Consider the following 25,369-nt stretch of genomic DNA (forward strand, 5'->3'; position numbering starts at 1 on the left):
TAAAGATGGTGACCCCAGGTGGCTTCTACAGTTGTCTTGACAAAGACTTGGGCAGAAAAACAGGGAGTTTGGGCTGGAATCTATTCATAAGTGTAACCACCATGCTTTCTAGTTTCCGTATTTCATGCTTTTACATCTTGGGGCCTTACTGATCATGGAGGGACTGCCCCTTCCAGGGCTCAATAATTACTAGAGATCAAAAACGACTTATCTGTGAATGTGCCCTTCCGACTGCAAAACAATCAGTCCAGAGCACATACCCCCAACCCTTGGCCTCTTTTATGGGGCTTTTACACTCAGGGTCACTACTCGCTGCTTTAAATCACCCTAAGGGACCAGGTACCAGACAACTAGAGACAACTCTATGGCCCAGAGGTCTCTGAAATTATTCAAACTAAGCCAATCCTAAATCTGCTCACCCTGCCTCTCCCATTCCTTCCGGCAGAAACTACAATAAAGGCTCTTTCCTGCCTTTTCCCTTGCTCTCTTTACTTCCTGACCGACCCTGGTGCTTCCCAGCGGCTCTTCCTCTACTTTCAGCCCCTCTACCCAGTGTGGTGTGTTTCCTTCTCTTGGGATCTGTGAGTATAAAAAATTGTCAATGGCCATAGTTTCCTGCTCTGTTGCTCATCAAGTTCACCAAAGACATCTACATTACCAAATTCAGTCAATATTTTTCTCTTTATCTTACCTCTAGGACAGTGCGCAATAAATATTTGTTTTTGAACGAACCTTAATCTCTCAGCACTTCCTTCCTTCTTGAAACACTCTTCTTTCTTTTTTTTTTTAATTTTTATTTATTTTTTTTTTGATACAGAGTCTTGCTGTGTTGCCCAGGCTGGAGTGCAGTGGTTCAGTCTTGGCTCACTGCAACCTCCACCTCCCAAGTCCAAGTGATTCTCCTGCCTCAGCCTCCCGAGTAGCTGGGATTACAGGTGCACACAACTAGGCCCAGCTAATTTTTGTATTTTTAGTAGAGACAGAGTTTCACCACATTGGCCAGACTGGTCTCAAACTCCCGACCTCAGGTGATCTGCCTGCCTCGGCCTCCAAAAGCGCTGGGATTGCAGGTGTGAGCCACCACGCCCAGCCTGAAACACTCTTCTCTCTTAACTTTCAAACATGGGTAGGAGACTCGATCTTAGTAATGCTGAGAACAGTCACCTGCTGAGCACTTCTCTTGGGTCAGACACTGTGCTCGGCGCTTTTGCCTCCATTGTCTCAAACAACGAAACACAGCAACCCACATCACAGGGAAGAAGACAGGTTCAGAGAGGCGGAGTAACTCCCCCAAGATTACACAGCTAGCCATGCTAAGTCCAGATGAAAACTCAAATCTCACTTGGATTTACCTGCATTCCTGAGTAAAGAACATTCCTTGCTCAGTCATGACAGGGTCTTAGAGGGTTAAGTGGTATTAGGTAGTTTTGGAAAGAGTGAAACTAAGGGGTGGAGAGTTTTGAAAAATTGATCAAACAGAACATAAAGAATTAGAATGAGAGGTTGGTGTGTTTCAGAAAGGGGCAAAAATGAGCCAAGGGAGAAGATCCTCCAACAGAGGGGTATCACCTGTCCTACCTACCTCTCTGAGCACACACCTCCTGAGGCTCCAGTTATGCCTGGGGGACCTGCAGGTGGCATACACATTCTCTGGCTCGTGGCCTGTCAGGGGCTCTATGCCACATGATCTGGTCTAGGCAGCCCCCCTGTAACTCTCCTTCAACTGGCAGCCACATGGCCTCAAGGCCGAGGCAGGTGAGCCTCACACCGTGTCCTGAATACTAACATCTGCTCCTGTTGGGGAATTTGGCTCAGGTGAGTTCCAGAGCCGCAGGCTGTTCCCTGCTTCCTCTGGTTGTGGACAGGCCAGGTTCGGGGTGAGGGGTATGGGAGCTGGCTCTGGAGGTATGAAAAAGCACAAACAGCCCTTTTCCTTACATGACGGGTGAGGAGTGGAGGCACCCAGGTGGTTCCTAGAGACCTCAGTTTCTAAAAGAATGCTGCCCTTCTTTTCTCAAGAGAAGGCCTGGCTGAAATGAATGACACAAATCAGTGAGGTAAACTTGTGGTAAGCTGAATAATGACCCCCAAATACGTCTACCTCTGAATCCCCAAACCTGTGAGTGTTGCCTTATATAGCAAAAGGGACTGTGCAGGTGTGATTATGATCTTGAGATGGAGAGGTTGTCTGGGCAGGCTGGATGCAGTCACAGTGGTGCTTATAAAAGTGATGCAGGAGGAGTCAGGAAGTAGGTGTGAGGATGAAACCAAAAGTCAGAGTGATTCTAGGACAGAACCATGAACCAAGGAATGCAGGGGCCTCCCAGAAGCTAGAAAAGGCATAGCAGGGAATTCATCCAAAAGGGACTAAGTCTGATGACATCGTGAATTTAGTCCAGTGGAATTGATTTCTAATTTCTAGTCTCCAGAATTCTAAGAGTTTGTGTTGTTTTAAGCCACTAAGTGTTAATTTGTCAGAGCAACAACAGGGAACTAGTACAGATTCCAGTTTGGATCTGGGGACGACACTGTCAGCACCTCTGCCTTTTGGGATGACTATGAAATTATGTATCTCTCCCCTAAAATGGAATTTTGTATTGATCCATGAGCATTTATTGAGCATCTACTATGTGCCAAGCAGAGTTCTAGGCAAAGGGAATATAGCAAGAAAAAAAAAAAAAACAGGTATATCTGCTTTCATGGGGCTTACATATTAATTGGAGAATCAGGCAATAACAACAAACAAAATAAGATTCTTTCAATTACTGGTCTCCAGGAATGCCTTTTGGAGGTGGTGACAGGTGAGCTGAGATTTGAACCATTAAAAAGACACAGCTGTGTGAGGACCTGGGGGGAATGTATTTTGAAGCAAGTACATTTAGGCAGAGGGAACATGAAGAAGAGAGAGTGAATTTGGCTTGTTCAAAGAGTAGACAGCAAGTATGGCTGGAGCCGAAAATGTGAGGGGGAGAGGGAGACATCTGTGGGGCCAGACCTTTCAAAGTGTTGAAGGCGTGGTAGGCAGGCTAGATTTTATTCTAAAAGCAATAAAGATGCCATTATAGCAGCGGTCCCCAATCTTTTTGGCATCAGGGACGGGTTTCCTGGAAGACAATTTTTCCAAGGATGGGAGTGGGAAGGTGGGGGGGAAGTAGGAGAGTGTGGTGGGGGGGGGGGGTGTCAGGAGGGAAATGTTGTGAAACTAGGAAATAAGAAGTGGGATGAAACCATTGAACAGCACAGATCTAAAGCCAGATCATCAGGCATTTGATTCTCATAAGGAGCCAGCAACCTAGATTCCTCATATGCCCAGTTCACAATAGGGTTCAGGCTCCTATGAGAGTCTAATACCCAGGCGGAGCTCAGGCGGTAAAGCTCACTCACCGGGCGCTCACCTTCTGCTGTGCTGCTGGGCTCCTAACAGGACACCTACCCATACCAGTCAGTGATCAAGAGGCTGGGGACCCCTGCATTACATAATTAAACAACGTGCTGTTGTAAGTGCTTAGGGCTACGACTTTTTAAAAGATGGCCTCAGTGGCTGTATGGAATATGGAGGGGTTTAGGGTGGGTGCTGGGAGGGAGGTACAGAGGGGCAGCAAAAAGACCAGTTAGGAGACTTCAGCTGAGAAATGGCGGGTGACGGTCAGTGGAGAGGTGAAGGGAAGTGGGTGGAATCACATGGATGGATAAGCTACTTTTATGATAGTAAAAGAAGGCAGTTGAGCCCAGCACTTTCAGAGGTCAAGGCAGGTGCGTTGCCTGAGCTCAGGAGTCCAAGACCAGCCTGGGCAACAAGGTGAAACCTCATCTCTCCAAAAATATACAGAAAGTAGCCAGGCGTGGTGGCGCATGCCTGTAGTCCCAGCTACTTGCGGGGCTGAGACAGGAGGATCATTTGAGCCCAGGAGGTTGATGCTGCAGTGAGCCTTGTTCACGCCACTGCACTGAGTGGATTGATTCCAATAAAAGCATATATCATTGTGGTAGGGTAGGTCGGGGGCTGGATAGGGTAGCCTGGGTGACAGAGTGAGACCTGTCTCCAAAAAAAGAAAAAAAAAAAAAAAAGGAAGGAAGAAAGAAAAAGGCAGTTGTCGATGATTCTGGAGTGATTGCTGGAGTGAATGGGCCACTTACTGAGATGTGGAAGTCTGGGGACAGGTTTGGGATTTGATCGTTTTCTTACTGTGCCCAAATGAAGCGTAAGACAATCAATCCACCTCATTTGAAAGACTGAGCCAGACTCTCGGGACACCTAACCTGGTAGGAGACGGTAGCATAGTGGTTAAGTGCACAGTCTTCGGAGTGCGATTGCCTGGGATTGGTTGCATCTCAACAGCTTTCCACCTGTGTGATCCTGACTGGTTGCTTAACCTCTCTGTCCCTCAGTTTTTCCCATCTATAAAATGGGGTTAATGAACCCCAGTTCAGTGATGGTGTGAGAACTAGATGAATGCCAAGCATGTTGCACACACTCATTGAATGTTGCTACTGTGGCTTCCCTTGCAGTCCTGTCTGAAATCCAGGTCACACAGTTCTTCTAAGAGAGCACCAACCAGGAAAAAGAGGTCATGAGTAAAACAGAGCCAAGGACCTTCAGAGGTTTTATTATCCAGCCCCACCCCTGCCCCACCTACCCTACCACAATATATATGCTTTTATTGGAATCAATCCCCTCAGAAAATGATGCCAGGATCTGGAAGATGAACATCTTTTTTCCTGGTATTGGAGAAGCTACAGTTCTTCCTTGACTTTTGGTTTCTTCTTTTGCGTTGGAGGTCCCTTTGGTTTGGCCACCACCACCACCTCCTCAGATGTTTTCTTCTTCCCAGTGGACTCTTCCAGCTTGGATACATGCTTGGTCACGTTCTCCAGCTCAGGCGACTGCTGTTCAGGTAACTCTTTCTTCATCATAGGCACCTCCTTTTCCTTAGCTCGCACTTCCTCTTCTATCACTTCGTTTTGCTCAACAGACAATAGCTATGAAAGAAAAGGTGGAAAGAAGAAGGGAGGGAGGGAAGAAAGGGAGAAAGAAATAGATAAGAAATATGTGATCATTGTGGTTGTAGTAGTCAAAGCTACTTCTTCTGAAAGTGCCCAGAGAGAATCAGTCTTTGGACTGCAGGGTTTTCATAGATGCTAAAGATCCATTTGGTTTGGGTGGTAAAATGCTCAACTGTGGTTTCACCCTTCAGGTAAGAGGACCTTGGGAGGAAACAAAGGTTCTAAGTCTATAGATGTGGCTCCTGCACCACTAGCTCCAGGACTGGACAAGTGACCAGTCTTAGCTAATGAGATCTCTGTCCAGGACATTTTCTGGGACATTTAAGAAGTAGTTGCTTGCTTTCTACACTGGGAGGATGTTAGTTTGGAGCTGTGGTGTAATCTTTGAACTTCTGTGGGGAAATGACTACTTGAGAATGAAACCAACATAGAGGAAAACAGAGATGGGAAGACAGAAAGCAAGCCTGGGTTCTGGATCCACCCACTCCTGATGTTCTACCAGCTATATGGGATAAATTCCCATCGTTGCTTAAAGCAAAGAGTAGTGTCTGGAATTTCCAGCAGAAAAGTCTTAATTAATACAGATGGCACCGTCCAGCAGAGGGCCTCACTGAGGCATGGCTAGGGGAGAAAGCGGGCTGTGGTCTCATGCATCAGGAGAGTAATGCCAGAGGGCAGAATCCCACCAAGACATCTGGTCAGTCCCAGGGGAGCGGCCCAAGGCAAGCAGCTGTGTGTTACCTCAGAGCCTCGGTCTTTCTAGATGTTTCTAAAGTCTGCCCTTTCTGCTTCCCATAGTAAGTGCCTTTGAAATAAAGGTGACTAGTAGAGTCACCCAAACTGGATGGCTCTCCATCCATCCTCAACCATCTCCCGAGATTATGTAACTCTAAGCACACTCTTTTGTCATCCATTGAATTCCTGGGGATTCTGTGTGGGACAGAATAATCCAAGGTGTTTCTGTTGCCCCTTACCTCATCCTCATCCTCAATGCTAGTTTTGATGTAGCTTTCCAGGAAGTCAGAGAAGCCCTTCAGTGTATGTTCTCCCTTATACAGGACAGCCTAGGAAGAAAATGGAACAGGGTCAGGATGGGATCCTCTTCCCGCAGAGGTGCTCGAGGATTGCTACCTAGGTAAACCCAGGGTCAAATTCCTAACAACCCCGAGTATGTTATGCAGGTTCCTTAACTTGTCTTAGCCTCAAGTGCCACGGCTCCAAGGGAAGGATAATAAAAATGCCTCTGTCATAGGGTTGTTATGTAGTGGATGAAAGCATGGACTGTAAAACCACACAGCGAAGCCTTAAACTTTGGCTGCATTACTGCAGTGTGGTCTGGTTATTTAATTTCTCTGACTCAGTTTTCCCATCTCTAATATGGAGACAAAATAGTACCTACCTCGTAGGGTTGTTATAAGGATAAAATAAAGTGATGTACGTGGAGTATGGAAAACAGCACCTGGTTCGTGATGAGCACTATAGGCGTTTGTTATTATTATTATTGCTATCATAGTGACAATAATAAGAGGAAGAATAGTTATTTTCAAAAGCATCTGGCATATGGTCAGTGCTCCGTTATCATACGTTCTCTTTCCCTTTTTTTTTTTTTTTTTTTTGAGGCGGAATCTTGCTCTGTCACTAGGCTGGAGTGCAGTGGCGCGATCCCAGCTCACTGCAACCTCTGCCTCCTGGGTTCAAGCAATTCCTCTGCCTCAGCCTCCTGGGTACTTGGGACTACAGGCATGCGCCACCATGCCTGGCTAATTTTATATTTTTAGTAGAGATGGGGTTTACCATGTTGGCCAGGATGGTCTGGATCTCTTGACCTCATGATCCAACTGCCTCAGCCTCCTAATGTAATGAGATTACAGGCATGAGGCACCGCGCCCGACCCCCTTTCCTCTTTAGGAAAGTTCAGAAGCTTCTTCATGTCCACGGGTCACCCAAATTTCTTCAGATAATTTGAGATTATGACCTTAGCCTCATCCTCTCAGCCCAGCCTCAGTTGCACAACTCCCTGACATGCATCCTCTGCAGTGCAGACTGAGCAAAGAGTGGGTCACAATGGAATCTTGCCACAGTGCTGGGTCACCCTTCTGCCCACCTCTTTGTTCAGACTACACTTCCTACCTGTAGCACATAATCCCCACCATTCTCCGGAGTACTGGGTCTGCATGGAGACTTGCAGCCATATCTGCCCTCCAGAATCTCTTGCTCCCCCTTGATTTCAATTGCATTCATCCATACTCTTCTAAGGATCAGAAACCTGGGCTTACATTTCTTTGACTGATGCTCTTTCCCATGAATGGACATGGCATGGAGAGTGGGTTCTATCAACACTGGTTATGGCTGATGACTGTAATCCCAAGGTGGAAATGACATTGTTTGTCTCTAGCATGTATTGTTTCCTTCATCTAGTAATACCCCACATCCAATATTCTCATGGAGATTCCTCCCACCTTATTTCATATAGTTAGGGTAGAGCTCAGCCCTAATACTAGTAGGAACCGTATAAACCAGGCTTGCCCATCAAAACATCCACATCCACTTGGCCACAGTGACTGGGTCAGGGATATGCAAGCTACACCCAATGATAGTGAGTCTCAGGACTTTGGTGCAAACTACTGGAAAATATTCTTTGAACTTGAATGTGAGAGGATGGATAGTGGCCGCAGCTGAGAATAAAACTGGTTTGGTAGAAAGCGCAGCTGGAGGTAGGGAGAAACTGAGTCCCTGATAATAACATAACATTGTTTTCAGCCATGTGTGTCCCAAGAGCCCCTCACTTGTTGAGAGTCGGTGGGAAACAGCCTGAAGAATGGGTACCGGTCCAGGTACATCAGCTGAATGTCATTTGCTGTGATGTCGATCTTGGCAATGATGATCGTGGAGTGGTTTTGATACTTTCGGCCTAGTTCCTCCAACAGCGGGAACAACATCTTGCACTTTTTAGACCAGGGTGCATCTGGAAGAGAAGGGCCATGGCTCAGACTCACATTGATGAAGATCCAGAAAGCTGGCGCCACCCAACACATGGCATCGCTGTGTTCCACTTGTGGTCCTGCTGTTTTGCCAATTGCACTCCCTCTTTCTTTTAATCATATATCAGGTTATGTTTACATTTCAGCCATAGTACCTGATTGTTATTCGATAAATTAGAAAAAGATAGCTTTGGCCGGGTGCGGTGGCTCACGCCTATAATCCCAGCACTTTGGGAGGCTGAGGCTGGTGGAACACAAGGTCAGGAGTTCAAGACCAGCCTGACCAATGTGGTGAAACCACATCTCTACTAAAAATACAAAAATTAGCCTAGCATGGTGGCATGCGCCTGTAATCCCAGCTTCTCAGGAGGCTGAGGCAGGAGAATCACTTGAACCTGGGAGGAAGAGGTTGCAATGAGCTGAGATTGCACCACTGCACTCCAGCCTGGGTGACAGAGAAGGACTCCACCTCAAAAACGAAACAAAAAAAAAAGAAAAAGAAAAAAATAGCTTAGTTCTCTTCTACCTAAATACTAACACTTTTGGTGTGTTCATGTTTTCTTTTATTTTTTTGTTTTGCTTTTTAGAGGCAAGGTTTTGCTATGTTGCCCAGGTTGGGCTCAAACTCAAACTCCTGGGCTCAAGAAATCCTTCCATCTCAGCTTCCTGAGTTGCTGGGGCTACAGGCTTGTGCCACTGTGCCCAGCTTGCTTTTTTTCTTTTTTTCAAATTCCTTTCTTTTAACATAGTGTTCCACTCTAGTAGAAGAAGAAAGCCAAGAACAATATTTATGCTAGATGACTTTTTATGTTATGCCGAAAAGTGTGTGTGTGTGTGTGTGCGTGTGTGTGTGTGTGCGCGCATATGCATTATAGCACAGGGGTTTTTCACAATAGAAGTTTGGGAACTTGCCCAAAGTTATGCAGTAATTTCACTTTTCAGATCAGAGTAGTTAAGCAGAAGAAGTGGGGTTTAAAGACAGGCTGCTTTGACTAGTGACCACTATACCACAGGTAGAGATTAATATAACATAACATATATATGTTATGTTATGTCATGTCATGTATATGCAATTACATGTCATGTCATTATACATATAAAATTCAGTGGAGGAGAATATCCCCAAGAAGTGTGACAGGTATAGTAACTACTCGTGAGTAACTACTCTTGGACAGGGGACACTGAACTTTCTTGTGGACAGTTCTTTGGTCTTTGAATGTGGTCCAGGCTCCTGGGCCTCTGGAAACCAGAGACCTGCTCCAATCCAAGGGAAAGCAAACCTTACCTGCTTGTCCTTCTATTAGAGCTCAAAGCTCAGTTTCTGGCTCTGGAAGAGAAATGGCCTCAAAAGCCCCCAGACACACCATCTTCGGATGATCATCCCCCATTTACAAGCCAAGTGTCTTCATGGCCATCCCCGCTGCCTGCAGCATCTCTGGCAGCCCCACTAGCACTCAGCGGGTCCTGGGTCAGAACAGGAGGGGGCATAATGGTTGCAGCCCCAGGGGGCCAATCCCGTAGCACTACTTCCAAGAAAATGAAGCTGATTTTGCCTTTTATCAAAATGAAATGGACAGTCTCATAACTCTGGGTGTGACGTAAGTACAGAATGGCTGCAACTAGGTAGCGGATCTTGGTGATTCAGCCACAGACCTTAAGCACCTCGCTCTGTGAATAAGAGTCCCTTTCAGAGTGATTGTAAAAGGACTGCATGATGCAGTGTAGCCCTTGCCTTACCCTCAAGAAAGTAATAGCATCAGAGCTTGCATTAAACTTCTTGTCTTGCTACTTACTGTGTGACCTAGGGTAAGGTCATTAACCTCTCTGAGGTGGGGTTCCCTGATCTGTGACATGGGGAAAACCAGCATACCTTCCTCACAAACTTGTCACACAGCTCCTTAGAGGAGGTGTGTCAATAACAAACTCATGCTTGACTCATTGTAAGGGCTCATTAAATGTTAAAATAAAGAGATGTCTGAAGGAACTTCAGTATCACCTTTCTCTGTGTCTCAGTGTGGGAGAGAACATCTCTGGCTTTTTCTCTCACGTGCAAATCAGAAACAATGGGAAAAGGGCAATAGTTCTTAGGCGAGCCCTGGAAGTAATTATAATAATAGAAATAACAACAGCAGTAGCAATTTTCACTTATCAAGTGCTTACAAAATGTCAGACGGGCTAAGTACTGTACATGAAGGATTGGGGTCCCCAACTCCTATGGGCCATTTGACAAGTAATCTAAAGCCAGAAGCAAAGAAATCCTGTACAGCAGTTAGGAGTGTAGGTGCTAGAATCAGATGCCTAAATTCAGATCCCAGTTCCAGCACTTATTGGCTGCAAGATACTGGAAAAAAATGTCTTCACCTTCCTGAGACTCTATTTAATCATCTGCAAAGTCAGAGCAATAAAAGTAGCTACTTTCAAAAGGATGTTGTAAGGAATAAATGAGATAATGTATGCAATGGCTTAGAATAAAGCCCAATATACTACAGCATCCAATCAAACATTGTTAGCCATCAGCATTATTGCTTTTAGAAATAGCCACAGACCTGGGTTATATGGAAGGCATTGCATACATTCTAAGAATTACATTTCTTGGGGACAGAGTTGCATTGTTCCTGATAGCATCTTGAGTCAATCTCTTTGGGTATCTGAAGACCATCCTTGGCATGGTGCATTGATGGGTTTTAGAGATTTCAGTGCCAAAGAATTCAGGAGAAACAGTTGAAACATAATTTTGGCACCTGTTGCCTCCCAACCCCTCTTGAAGGTACTTACAGAACATCACAAACACGTCCTTTTCTTTGTCAAAGACGACTATGTTGAAGTTCTTCCCCACGAGCTGCTTAACAAGTCCCTGGTCCCAGTGTTTTGGAATCTCTTCACTGGATTGATGTTTCTAGGAAGCACATTTGAAAGGTCTAAGACTCTTCAGAAAGGGTTTCGAAGTTGTGGGCCTCCCCACCCTGACTGGAAACAGCTAAAGGTTTTCTTGTGTCTTTTCACAAGAGCCTTAGAAAAGAGTTTGAAATACTGAGATGGATCATGAGCTTGATGTCAACCCTGGATGGTTCAGGGCAATTTGCGGTCAGGGGACTAAGGAGCAGACAAAGCTTGAAACTGGGATAGATTTCTCAGATTTTATAAAAAGAAGCTTTAAACCGGGTGCAGTGGCTCACGCCTGTAATCACAGCACTTTGGGAGGCCAAGGCGGGCGGATCATGAAGTCAGGAGTTTGAGACCAGCCTGGCCAACATGGTAAAACCTCGTCTCTACTAAAAAAAGAAAAAATACAAATATTAGCTGGGTATGGTGGCATGCACCTGTAATCCCAGCTACTCGGGAGGCTGAGGCAGGAGAATTGCTTGAACCCGGGAGGCGGAAGTTGCAGTGAGCAAAGATTGTGCTACTGCACGCCAGGCTGGTTGACAGAGCAAGACTTCATCTCAAAAAAAAAAAAAAATTAGTTGTCCTCAATTACTCTAAGAATCAAGATCAAGACCACTTACATGACTTATGAAACCTTGATCACACTTTGGTCCCTGCAATAAAGGAAGTCTTCTCTTTTCTTTCCTCAGCCATGTTGGTCTTCAGTTTATCCAAATGGCCAACCTTCCTCCCAGCTCAGGCCTTTGTTAACGCTGTTCCTTCCGGCTGACAGGCCTCCCCACTCCTGATTCCTACCCTCCCTTCTTCATCTGGGTAACTCAAAATGTATGCCTCAGAATGGCCCAAGGGAGGACTTCCTTGACCCTCCCCTGGTCTAGATGAGGACTCACTGCCATGAATTCTCATAATACTCAGTACTTTTTCTTGTATCACTTATTCACGTTTACTATTTATATTTATTTTTCTAGTTATTTGATTAATGTGTCTCTACCATACTAGATGGAATGTCAGAAGAGATTTTTCTTTCCTTGCCATTGAGTATCCACTGCCTGCTACATAGTAGATCCTCAATAAATGTTTTGCAAATGAATGAACAAAAAATGAGCTCAGCTTTTGCTTCTCTTTGAAGTAAGTGTTGGAAATCTCAAAACAAATCTGTTATCTACAATCATGGCCTCCTGAATGTCTCCTGAATCCACATCCTTTTCTCCATCTGCGTAGTTACTGACCAAATCCAGGTTGCCTCTGTCTCTCATCTCAATTGCCAGAAGAACCTCCAGATGTTCTCCCCGCATCTCCTCCCAGTTCTCCCACACCTTTATTCTTTATAAGCAGGGCTCTATTTTCACCAAATCTGGCTTCTAACATTGCTCTTAGGAAACCAAATTCTTTTTTTTTTTTTTTTTTTTTTTTTTTTTTTGGAGACAGAATCTCACTCTGTCACCCAGGCTGGAGTGCACTGGTGGCATCTGGGCTCACTGCAACCTCCACCTCCTGGGTTCAAGTGATTCTCCTGCCTCAGGCTCCTGAGTAACTGGGACTACAGGTGTGTGCCAACATGCCCGGCTAGTGTTTTGTAGTTTTTGTAGAGATGGGGTTTCACCATGTTGGTTCTTACTATGCAGCCTCTGTCTGGCTCACAGCCTCTTCTTCCACAGGGTCCTCCCTCACCGCACCCCCTCCATCCTCTGGAAAGCACTTAAAGATTCTGTCAGTGGGAGCACAAATGGGGCAGCCATGGGGCATGGGAGATAGAAGATGGTGACAATTGTGGGGAATGGCTCAGATCAGGTGGATCTCATAGGTCTTGTAGAGGATGCCCATCTCTGCTCTAACAGCATAAGAAGACATGTTGGCCTTTCAGAGGAAGACAGACACCACCTCAGATCTAACTGCAAGGGAGAGAGAGAGAGGATGGGTAGTATTCCAGGTAGGATTTAAGACATGGTGATGGAAAGTGAGGAGGACCCAATGTGAAGACATCTATTTTCTTAGTGATCTAAGGGTAGAGTGCTCGGCCGAGAGTGGGTGGGAATGGGATATGAGGACAGAGACACTCTGAGATTTAAAAATGAACACACTAACAGAAATTTCCATGGGGATGCCAGGACTTTTCTCAAAGTCCATGGGAGGCTAGTTTGCAATGCCATGAAGCCAGCTACCCTCGTGGTGATGTTGGTCTGGAAGCAGGGAAGTTAAGGGGGTTCAGCCAGAGTTGGAACTTTGCCTAGTGAGTACTATGGGGTGTAGAGGAGGTGGAAGATGGAGGGGATAAAAGAGTTAAGGGAATCATCATCAGAGCAATGAATGATGGAATGCAAGTTCGCAGACGGGGTACTAAAGAGAAATGGGATCGGGAGGTTGGGGACAATGAGAAGGATGAGGAATCGTAGCTATGTGTGTCCTGGAGGGAAAGTCAGGCATTGGGAGGTGCTGCAATCTCCAGGTTGTGGGCATGGGAGCAGGGAACCGACATGGCATGGACACATCAGCTGCTGGAGGAGACCAGGGTTGTGGACACTGACATCTCTGGAAATGATGGCAGAGTTGGGGCTTAGGGAAAGGCTGCCATCAGGAGCTTAGGTCCTCGGAGAGTGAAGGGAGATAGTCAGAGGGCAGCAACAAGGGGGTGAGAGCACAGGGTCAAAAAGCATGAGATCCAAGGCATCTGGGTTTCTAAAGGTGAAAGAACGAGAATGGGTTGGAAGTGGAAAGAAGGACAGCAGCCTCACCACTTGGCCCATGAAAATGCTGTGCACACAAGACAGCTTCCATAGAGACAGCTGCAGGGGCAGCTATCTCTCTGGGGGAATGGACAAAAGGCAGTAGAGGACTCAGGTAAGGGGACCATCATTTGGGTTTGTCTGGAGAGTCTCAATTTACTTCTATTGTTCCAGATTTTTTGGGGGGGTGGGGGGAGAGGTCTTCCTCTGTGGCCCAGGCTGGAGTGCAGTGGTGTGATTGTAGCTCACTGTAGCCTTGATATCTAGGCTCAAGCAATGCTCCTGCCTCAGCCTCCTAAGTATCTGAGACTACAGATGCACACCACCACACCTGGCTAATTTTTAAATTTTTTGTCAAGATGGGATCTTGCTGTGTTGGCCAGGCTGGTCTTGAACTCCTGGGCTCAAGTGAGCCTCTTGCCTCAGGCTTGCAAAGTGCTGGCATTACAGGCATGAGCCACCACAGCTGGCCCATTCCAGAATCCTTACTCCCATAATGTCCCAATTTGGAAAATAAATAATATGGTTACCTTACTCAGCAGAGTAGCTGTGGAGACACAGACAGTGGGTGACTAGACTACGTGTTCCATGTGTTTCTGCAGCCTCTCCTTCCTGCTAGCAAAATAGATGAGCCCCCTTCTAACCCCATCCAACCAAAAGGACCCTAAAGCTTTTGAGGCTAAGTCCTGATTGCCCTGTGGCTCCATCCCCCTTCTCCTCCTCAAAGCAAGCATATGCTCTTGGACCAAGTAGATCTTTCACATTGGAGGTGATAGGAGAAGAAGAGCCTCCTTTCAGAGGGCAAGTTAACCCTACTGAGTGCCTGCATTTCTATGGTGAATTCCTGCAAAGGAAATGCCTCCACTTTACAACTAAGAATGAGTGGAGGAACTAAAGGCTTGGGATAGGTCAGAAGTTGGATAGATTTGAGGTGGGGAGATGGGGGATTTCCCCACATTGAGCCACAAAGTTGATCTTTATTCTGCCTCCACATACAGGTGAGGAGAATGATCAAAGCCAGCAGAATTATGAGAAGGAGATGATTTTGAGGTTCTGGATAAACCTTGTCCAAGAACAAACCTACCTTGGCATTTTTACTCAGGAAGCTACGGCCAAATTTCTTCAGGTTTTCGTAAGTTATGTCATCCGAAGGCATTTTGTACCTGGCGTCAGAACTCAAGTTTAGGATTTGGACAGATGGTATATCGACCTCTGTGACCCGGAAATACTCAATGACACGTCTATTTCTGGGTTCGTCTGCATTCACAAGGATGAAAAGGATCTGCCAAAGAAAATGAAACCCTTGTCTCTCTGGATCCTTTGCCAGAGAAAAACTGTTGGAAGGCTGTGGACTAAGGGGATGCACATGGTGGGGTCTGTGGAGCACCTCTGCAAAATGTAACGAAGGCAGGTGCAGCTCTGCACCGAAATGCATGGCAGGCGGTAGCCACCAGCCTGGCTTTAGCCTCCTTGCACTGTGCTCCATCTACACAATTTCAGGAGGTCAGGAAGCCCTGAGCTTTCATTCTGTTTCATTCTGTTTCAAACTGTTTCATCAGTTTCGTGATCTGTAAAATGATTATCACAGTGCCTATCTTTTAGGCAGTGAGAATTCTGTGAGAATTAAACAGGACAATGTATGGAAAGGATTAGTTCAGGGACTGGCAGGTAGAAAGTGTTCAATATGTGACAGTTATTATTATTCAAAATTATTCTATCAAGGAAATTCATGACTTCATTCATTCATTCATTCATTCATTCAACAAACATTCATGGAGTGCCTACTATGTGTGAGTCATTTTACTGAGCACTGAGGACACAACCATGCCCAAAGCAGACAAAATCCTGCCCTCAGGGAGCTTATGTTCTAGTGGAGAAGACAGACAACAAATGAGTGAATGAACTTATAAAGTCAAACAGCAATGAGTGCCAATTAGACAATAAAACAGGGCAATGTGATAGAGAGTAACTGCCCAGATGGGGTAAGGTAGGGGCTCAGGATTAGGTAGGGTGGTCAAGAGGAGAACCTGAGGAGGTCACATTTCAACTGGGATATAGTAGATAGTAACAAGTCACACAACAGTATTCCGGGTGGTGGAAACTGCCAGTGCAAAGGCCTGAAGACAAAACAAACACCTAGAGAGCTTACCGTGTTCTGGGAGTAGAAAAGAAACGTCAGTGTGGCTTCATCAGAGGTGTTTAAACCAGAGCAACTTCATCTTGAATACAGGCTGGGTAAAATGAGGCTGAGACCTATGGGGCTGCTTTTCCAGACGGTTTAGGCATTCTTAGTCACAGAATGAGATAGGAGATTGGCACAAGATACAGGTCCTGAAGACCTTGCTGATAAAACAGGTTGCAGTAAAGAAGCCGGCCAAAACCCACCAAAACCGAGATAGTGACGAGAGTGATCTCTGGTTGTCCTCATTGCTACACTCCCACCAGCGCCATGACAGTTTACAAATGCCATGGCAATGTCAGGAAGTTACCCCATATGGTCTAAAAAAGGGAAGCATGAATAACCCACTCCTTGTTTAGCATATCATCAAGAAATAACCATAAAAATGGGCAACCAGCTGCCCTCGGGGCTGCTCTGTCTATGGAACAGCCATTCTTTATTCCTTTACTTTCCTAACAAACTTGCTTTCACTTTACTCTACGAACTGGCCCTGAATTCTTTCTGGTACGAGATCCAAGAATCCTCTTTTAGGGTCTGGATCAGGACCCCTTTCCAGTAACAGCTTCATCACCATGAGGGAGAGAGACAAAAGAGACAAGGTCAGAGCCTGTCGAAGATGAGGTCAGAGATCCAGTAAGGAGCCTGGGTTTAGTCTGAACATAATGGTGGGCCACTGAAGGATGGTAAGCTAGAAAGTGACATGCTAAAAATTTTGAGAAGGTCATTCTGGTTGCAGAGAAGAAGCAAAAGTGGAAGTAGGGAGATGAGTTGGAGGCAACTGCTGCAGCCACCTAGGGTCAGATACTTTCAGTTCATTCATTCATCAGATTAAAGGCCCCACTGCGTGCTCCTCTTCTAGGTGCCAGGGAAATTGAAAAACACAGCAAACATATTAAAACCATCCTTGTGTACTTTCAACAAATATTTGCTGCCTTCTGTTGGCACTGGAGCACAGAGGTGAGCAAGATAAGAGGTGCAATCTGTTGAAATAGTATCCATTCAACTGTTCATCGTTGGCTGTGAAATGGATCACAATTTATAAATGGCATTTGGGAAACTCACTAGGGTGACTGCAATTTAGAAGTTCGTCTTCTGATGTAAGCCAAAGTAAATACCAGGAAGATTAAAGAGTTAAAAAGAATGGAAGAAAATAATGGCTAAGCATTGACTACTGTAAAATCGGAGAAATAGAGAAAAAGCAATCGGGTTGCAATCAATTTAACTATATCCAAAAACTTGGAGTAAAATTGGAAAAAAACAGCCCCCAAGAAATATATTTAACAAGAGGAATTCTTTCTGTGATTCGAACCATCTTTTTTGAAAATAATGTGGTGGGATGTAGCATGAACATTATATATGTTATACTCTAGTGGCTTTATTTTAGGTTACAAAGTTCTCAATTGTTTTATTTAATTTCAGATTAATTTTTTTTCAGAAGAGAAAAAAACCCTGCCATGATTCTACTTCCTGTAAAGATGAAGAGAAAAATTAATGAAACAGTTTCCATAGTTCAGGTACTGCTAACTACCTTAAATACAGGAATAACTTAGGGGAAACGTTTGTTTCTAATGGTGATGATGACGATAATAAAAAGCACCATTGATTGTAAAGCTCATGCTTTACATATATATTTTCTAATTCTTACTACAACTGTCCATTTCATACATGAGGAGACCTCAATATGGGGTTAAGAAACTCACCTGAGTGTAGTTTGTCAGAGAAAGAGAATTTGAACTTGGGTCTGTACAATGTTAAAGCCCAGAATCTTAGCAATTACTTGCCAGATAATCTGAAAGCCCCACCTTCAGGCTTTCATGTTCCCTGACCTCAGACAGCAGTGGTCTTTCCTCCCCCCACCTCCCGGCCAAATGATAACACTCTTAGTGTATGGAGTCCACTTAGTGATCCATCAAAAAGCAGGCAAACCTTCATGTTCTCAGAGTAGACTTATTACAAAGACGAGCGAAGGAGTGTAGATTTGGCATGAAGAGACACTGGGCAGGAAGAATGGAGGAGGCATATTTAAAATTAAATAGTAAATGATATGAGGCGTTGACATGCGGATCAGAAAACCGGCAGGCAATTGCACATGCCGATCTTTCCTGATTCAATTTATAATAAGCAGGGCAGGCAAACGCCCTCAGGGTCTGTAGGCTTTGAATCCTCATCCTGGAGTCCCAAAGAGCAATGGCGCACTCTACAAACCTTGTTTTGGAATTCCTTTGACGCCAGCTTATAATGCTGAATTATGATTCCAAATGACTCCGAGCTTTTGGAGACGAAGAGCAGCATGTGACTCATGATGTACAACTCGTAAATCAGATCCTTATTCTGAAATGACCGGGAAAGTATGTCATCCCAAGCACACACAGTAGCCCCAGCTCCCCTTCCTCTGGGGACGCTTTACTCACTGACCTCAGCGTTGTATTCGATCACAAAATCTGTAAGGTGCTGTTTTATGACACGATTGAGTTCCTGTTTGTTGGTACTGTCATTAATAAGTTCTTGGCGGTTCACGATTTTTCCCTTGGACCAAAGGAGAAACACATTGGAGGACAGTAGCTTTCGTGATATAGCCATTTAATAAATATAAATAGCACCATTTTCTCCTTGGATGAAAAGAAAGCACTGAGGAATGGTGTCAGGTGTAGTCTGTAATGTAGGTAGTGAATAACTAGGAAGGGCTGCTCAGATTAGTCTGTGGGTGGAATCTGGGTAGGTGAGAGTCATGAAAATCTCAGATCTGTGGCAGGCCACAAGGTGTGTAATTGACTTAATGGCCCCAGCCATTGTCATGCTCTGTAATCCATCAAATATTAAAATATCGGTGCCAGGGCTAAGCAATTTCTCACATACTATTCCAACTAATGACTGACAGCTCATTCCTATTAGGACAAGCCCGGTCTCAGGAGATTCAGGACTTCACTGACAGGTGTTAAATCAAGCTTAGCCTAAAGCTGCCTCCTTACATGTTTTAAGTTTGGCCTAAACGTTTCTCTATACATAGTGAACTATAACCTAAATGGAGGTGTAAATAGACCGTCATAGCCTACACTTGTGCCAATCACTGAGTTTTGGCCAATCAAAGGTGGCCAACTGTTCAATCATTGTTAAACTAAGGCGAACACTGAGCTGTAACCAATCCTGCCTGCTGTTTCTGAACCTCACTTCTGTTTTTTGTACATCACTTTGCTTTTTCTGTCCATAAATCTTCTTCCACCATGTGGCTTTGCTGGAGTCTGTCTGAGCCTACTCTGGCTTGGGAGGCTGCCTGATTCATGAATTGTTCTTTGCTCAACTAAGCTCTTCAATTTAACTTGTCTAAAGTTTTTCTTTTATCATTATTACTCTTTTTATTTCTTGTTTTTCTTTTTGAGACAGGGTCTCATTCTGTTGCCCAGGCTGGAGTGCAGTGGTTTAATCAGCGCACTGCAGCCTCAACCTCCCAGATTCAATCAATCCTCCTGCCTCAGCTTGCTGAGGAGCTAGGACTACAAGCACTTGCCACCATGCCTGAATAACTTTTTTTTTTTTTTGTAAAGATGTAGTCTCACTATACCGCCCAGGCTGGTTTCGAACCCTGGGCATAAGGCTTCTTCCCTCATTTTATACTCTTGATCTAGGATGGTATCAATAAAGATAGAAATTAATGATTAAAGAGATATTTTGGTTATAAAATCAGTAGGGTTGTGGTGATGGATTGCCTATGAGAGGTGAAGGAGAGGGAAGTGTTAGAATGTTGGCTGGGTTTTCTGACTTGTTTAACTGGATGGGAGAGGTGGTTGCATCATTCCTTGAGCAAGAGAAAACACTGGGAGAGGACCTGGAGAGGAGATTATGACTTTGGGCTTAGCCATGTTGAGACATCTGGTTGCACATAAAGGTCTGCAGATTAGAGAAATCTCACTGGAGATGGATATTTATAAGACATGTGCGTGTAGCATAGATGGTAACTGCTGATGAAGGGTAGAAGGGGAAGCATGGTGTAGAAGAAAAGAGGGCATAGGATTGAGCCTTGATGAACTGCATTTACTGGTTAAATAAAGAGAAGAAGCTTAAATGGCTAGAAAGGCTGGAGTCACACTGGGAGACCGTGACTTCACAGAAGTCAACTAGTCCAATTCCACTGAGCTCACAAGTGGCAGAACCAGAATTTGTACCCAAAGCTCATACGATTCCACTACTTTGAACTAGAGACCCCCTCACTAGCAATAGGATCAAAATCCTACCTTTTTGAACACCAGGATGCTGTCAAGGGTGACGTGGAAACGCCCAATGGCATTGCCAATCGTTATGACTCCAAACGTGAGCTCTGGAAAGTCTTTGATCACATCATAGAACAACTCTGCTACTTCTTCCTCTAAATCCTGTTTGGGAAAGGATATTTGGAAAGGCTTCGGTAGAAATCAAGGTGCCTGGCTTATATAAGGGAAAGACGGCAGTGGTGGCTGATTCGTCTCTTCACTTTTTCAAGTACTGGGGTTTGGCTGGGTCACCCAAATCCTCTTTCGTGAGTATTTCATACTCAAAACGCTTCTCTGGCTATAACTAAAGCCAAAATAGGCAAGCCCTCAGAGATCAACGAAGAGAATTGATAAATGTGACCTTTTCCAATCACTAGAGTAAAGGCTGTTCTAGCCCAGTGATTGAGACTTTTAACATTTATTCCTTAGTTACTTTCACAAGAGACAATTGATTTTACCACATGTAATACAAAATGTGAACTTAATATCAAGAATTTCAGCCTTCATTCTTTAGCTTGAAAGAAAATTAAGGCCAAACACCTCTCAAAGAAATGGCAAGGGGTGAGGGAGAGAGGCAGATATTCTCTCTGTATTAAATATAATGCCCGAATTCTGCCTTCTACTGGGAGAAGGAGAGGAGTCACCAGTTTATAGCAAATGAATCCAGACACATGAGAAACTCATTCTCCAATAGCAAGAACAATTTGCAAGTTATTTATAAATATGAAAAACATCTATATGTAAGGCTATTATGAGACATTTCATGATTATATCTAAGTTACTTACGTTCTTCCCCAAACATCTCCTCCTACTGCACCTCTAAGGGTTGGCGTATTTTCGAATGAGTGCATGTTTATCCTGTGCTACTGATTTTAATATATGAGAATGCTTGGAAAGAGGTTAGGGAGAGAAACTGGCCTGGCCCAAGCACAGCTGGTGGCCTTCAGACTCACAGAGGACAATGGCTCTGAAACCAGAAACTAAGATATCCCTTTATTAAGTGATGTTCTAAATGGACCCCTAAGAAGATTAGCCACACTGTTAAAACCCATTAAGTACAGATGCCATTCTTCTCTCTTTTCTCTCCATTCCCGTCCATTTGAACCCTTGGAGCTTCCCCTAAAAACCAGCTCATTGGATGGAGAAAATTGGGCAACCAAAACAGAAGAGTCTCATCACCCATCCCCTCCCAGACACAGCACTTTCACCAGTTGAAAGCCTCCTCCCACCTCTTGGCCCCAGTACCTGGAAGAAGCCAACGATGACCAAGGGCCTGGATGTCACAAACTCTGCCACCTGCAGGCTGCTGTTGAACAAAAATGCTTTCTGGCTAATTTGTCGTCTCAACCAAACGACTAAGGCAGTAGATTCAACCACTCCTGGAGAAAGACACAGTCAAATGGATACCAGAGAAGTTTCCTCTTGAACCAAAGCAAGAAGCTGGTCTTTCTCCAGTTTAATGCATAGAAGCTTCTTGTCTCAGGCTCCCATCCCTTGAAGGCCAAGGTCAGTTCCTCCATTCCCCTCTTCCCCAAGCTCCAAGCATGGACATTAACAACAGCAGCTAAATGTTACTGAGCACTTACCGAGGCCCAGACACTGTGCTGAATGTTTTGCATGTATTAAATCTTCACAGTCATCTACGAAATAGATACTTTTACTCTCCCCATTTTGCAGATGAGGAAACCAAGGTTCAACTGCCAACAGGCACCCAACTAGCAAACCTGAAGATCAAATTTAGGAGGAGGCATTTCCAGACTTCTTTTCCTATGCATTCTCCAAGGTGACAGGAAGATTGATTTATTTTTTAAAATCTCAATAAAATATAGCTGGAAAGACCACCTAGCTCTGTAACCTTGGGAAAATCCTATTATCCTTCTGTGTCCCCCATTCCTCAGCTGAGATTCAAATGCCCTCTCAGGTCATCCACTCCTGACTTCCATTTCTCAGCTATCGCATGGGTGGTGTCAAGCACACAAAAGTCTTAGCTTCTAAAATTAAGACACATCTATCATATCTGGAAAGACAAATTGGTGAGCCAGAGGTACGGAGGGCTACATACAGGTGAACATGTGTTTTTCTAGGATTATCAGTTTCACATGATGGAAAGTAATGTAAAATATTATATATTTGTATCTGCTACAGAACATTAAAAGTGGACATTTTAAATGAGTTTATGAGCTAAGCATGGTGGCCCATGCCTATTTTCTAGCACTTTGGGAGACCAACGCAGGAAAATCACTCGAGGCCAGGAGTTTGGGACCAGTCTGGGCAACATACTCAGACATTCAGCTCTACAAAAAAAAAAAAAAAATTAGCCAGGCATTGTGGCATGTGCCTGCAGTCCCAGCTATTTGGGAGACTGAGGCAGAAGGATTGCTTGAGCCCAGGAGTTCAAGGCTGCAGTGAGCTATAATTGGCCTGGGAGACAGAGTGAGACCTTGTCTCTAAAATAAATAAATAAATTTATGAGATAAAGCAACATTCCTTGTGAGTAGCTTTGAACTACATCCACAGACTGTTATTCATTTACTCATTATTTATTTCTTCCCTCATTTATTTACTTGGCAAATATGTATCGGGTGCTTACTATCAAGTGCTGTACTCAGCCCTGGAGATATAAGGTTTAACAGAAACAAACACATTACCACCTTTCACAGCTCTCATTCCGTTGAGGAAGACAACAATCAAATAAATACACAAACAAGGGCATCATTATACCCAAAGGAAATACTTGAAATCAAAATTCTGCCAGTCTGTAGCAAAGATGCCTGATGTAGACTGTGAAGTCAAGGAGGACTTCCTGGAGGAAATTGCGGATAAGCTGTAAACTAAAGAATGCACTGGGCCAGACAGAGTGGCTCACGCCTGTAATCCCAGCACTTTAAGAGGCCAAGGCAGGCAGATCACAAGGTCAGGAGATCGAGACCACCCTGGCTAACACGGTGAAACCCTGTATCTACTAAAAATACAAAAAATTAACTGGGCATGGTGGCACACGCCTATAATCCCAGCTACTCGGGAGGCTGAGGCGGGAGAATCACTTGAACCCAGGAGATGGAGATTGCAGTGAGCTGACATCGTACCACTGCCCTCTAGCCTGGACAACAAGCAAGACTCTGTCTCAAAAAAAAAAAGAAAAAAAAAAGAAAGAAAGAAAAGGAAAAGAAAAGAAAAGAAAGAAAAGAATGCACTGGAGTTAACTAGGAGGCATTAAGGAGAGGGAAAGTCTTCTATGAGAAGCAAACAGCCTATACAAAGTCCTGCAGCAGGACAAATTGCTGCCTGAGGCTTAATGAATGCACCCTGAGCTACTAAATCAACTGCAAAGGCTCTACCTCTGGTATATTTGCTTTATTTCATGAGAACATGAAGCCTTTTCAAAAACTTATAATAAAGTAAATTTACATGCAGAAAGGTGCATAAATGATAATGTATGGTTAGATGGATTTTCACAAAATGAACACACCTGTGTAACTACAACCCAAATCAAGAACTAGAACATCATCAGATCCTCAGCAGTCCCTGTTGTGCTCACTCCCAGCCTCTACTCCCCCACATCCAAGAGTAACCACCACCCTAACTACTTCTTCTTCTTCTTCTTCTTCTTCTTCTTCTTCTTCTTCTTCTTCTTCTTCTTCTTCTTCTTCTTCTTCCTCTTCTTCCTCTTCTTCCTCTTCTTCCTCTTCTTCCTCTTCTTCCTCTTCCTCCTCTTCCTCTTCCTCTTCTTCTTCTTCTTCCTCTTCTTCCTCTTCTTCCTCTTCTTCCTCTTCTTCCTCTTCCTCTTCTTCCTCTTCTTCTTCCTCTTCTTCCTCTTCTTCCTCTTCTTCCTCTTCTTCTTCTTCTTCTTCTTCTTCCTCTTCCTCTTCCTCCTTCTCCTCCTCCTCCTCTTCTCCTTCTCCTTCTTCCTCTTCCTCTTCCTCTTCCTCTCCTTCTCCTTCTTCTTCTTCTTTTTATTTTACTTTAAGTTCTGGGATACATGTGCAGAACATGCAAGTCTGTTACATAGGTATACACGTGCCATGGTGCTTTGCTGCACCTATCAACCTGTCACCTAGGCTTTAAGCCCCGCATGCATTAGGTGTTTGTTTTAATGCTCTCCCTTCCCTCGCCCTCCACCCCAACAGGCCCCAATGTGTGATGTTCCCCTCCCTGTGTCCATGTGTTCTCATTGTTTAACTCCCATTTATGAGTGAAAATATGTGGTGTTTGGTTTTCTGTTCCTGTGCTAATTTGCTGAGGATGATGAATTCCAGCTTCATCCATATCCCTGCAAAGGACATAATCTCATTCCTTTTTATGGCTGTATAGTATTCCATCACTGCCCTAACTTCTAACAGCATGCATTAGTCTGCCCTGTTCCTGAACTTCATATGAATGTTCTTGGCTCTGATTTCATTATGTTTGTGAGATTCAGCCACAGTTTTTCATGTACTTGAAGATTCATTTCCACTGCTGTGAATATTCCACAACTTATTTGTCCATTCTCTGCTGATGGGCATTAAGTTGCTCTCATTTTAGGGTCTTTTTTTTTTTGAGACAGTTTATCCTTCTGTCACCCAGGCTAGAATGCAGTGGTGTGGTTGTGGCTCATTGCAGCCCCGATCTCCCAGGCTCAAGCCCTCCTCCCACCTCAGCCCTCTGAGTAGCTGGGACTACAAGCATGTACCACCACACCTGGCTAATTTTTTTTTTTTTTTTGAGACAGAGTCTCACTCTGTTGCCCAGGCTGGAGTGCAGTGGCTCAATCTTGGCTCACTGCACCTCCGCCTCCCAGGTTCCAGTGATTCTCCTGGCTCAGCCTCTCGAGTAGGTGAGACTACAGGCATGTGCCACCATGCCCGGCTAATTTTTTAGTATTAGTAGAGACAGGGTTTCACCATGTTGGCCAGGCTGGTCTTGAACTCCAGGCGATCTTCCCACCTCGGCCTCCCAAAGGGCTGGCATTATAGGCTTGAGCCACCATGCCCAGCCCACACCTAGCTAATTTTTAAGCAATTTTTAGTAGGACAAGGTTTTGTCTGTGCTGGAATTACAGGCGTGAGCCACAGCACCCGGCCGAGCTGCTCTATATTCTTCACGGAGTCTATCCGTTCTTGAAACTATTATGATGATTTTTTGCTAGCTTGTTCAGTATGAGCTCCCAGTAAGCTCCTATAATGCTTGGCACATAGTAGGTGCTTAAGAAATCTTTCTAGAATGAATGAAGGGGCTGAATGAGTCATTAGGGAAGCTGGTTTGAGGAAACTTGATCTTGGGCCACCTTCTTGGGGATGTGTGAGCTCCATTTGCCCCTCTGGCCCCTGTGGGACCAAAGTAGCTATGAACTCTGCAAGCTGTTGATTCCTTTGT

The 25,369-nt window shown here is 44.6% G+C and overlaps 1 protein-coding gene across 1 annotated transcript in view; it reads right to left on the minus strand.

Moving 5' to 3' along the window:
- Window positions 1-4,587: 4,587 nt before the first annotated feature.
- LOC105484982 (protein disulfide isomerase like, testis expressed) overlaps window positions 4,588-25,369 on the minus strand; it is a 44,834-nt gene continuing 24,052 nt past the window's right edge. Inside the window, exons 4-12 of the mRNA XM_011747099.2 lie at window positions 21,263-21,396; window positions 20,003-20,140; window positions 18,189-18,299; window positions 17,979-18,104; window positions 14,679-14,876; window positions 10,761-10,881; window positions 7,791-7,969; window positions 5,979-6,068; window positions 4,588-4,980 (exon numbers count right to left, since the gene is read on the minus strand). Of these exons, the coding sequence (XP_011745401.2) occupies window positions 4,735-4,980; window positions 5,979-6,068; window positions 7,791-7,969; window positions 10,761-10,881; window positions 14,679-14,876; window positions 17,979-18,104; window positions 18,189-18,299; window positions 20,003-20,140; window positions 21,263-21,396 (1,343 nt within the window). The 3' untranslated portion in view covers window positions 4,588-4,734. The remainder of the gene's footprint in view (window positions 4,981-5,978; window positions 6,069-7,790; window positions 7,970-10,760; window positions 10,882-14,678; window positions 14,877-17,978; window positions 18,105-18,188; window positions 18,300-20,002; window positions 20,141-21,262; window positions 21,397-25,369) is intronic.

Source organism: Macaca nemestrina, chromosome 18 (assembly GCF_043159975.1).
Source record: "Macaca nemestrina isolate mMacNem1 chromosome 18, mMacNem.hap1, whole genome shotgun sequence".
NCBI lineage: Eukaryota > Metazoa > Chordata > Mammalia > Primates > Cercopithecidae > Macaca > Macaca nemestrina.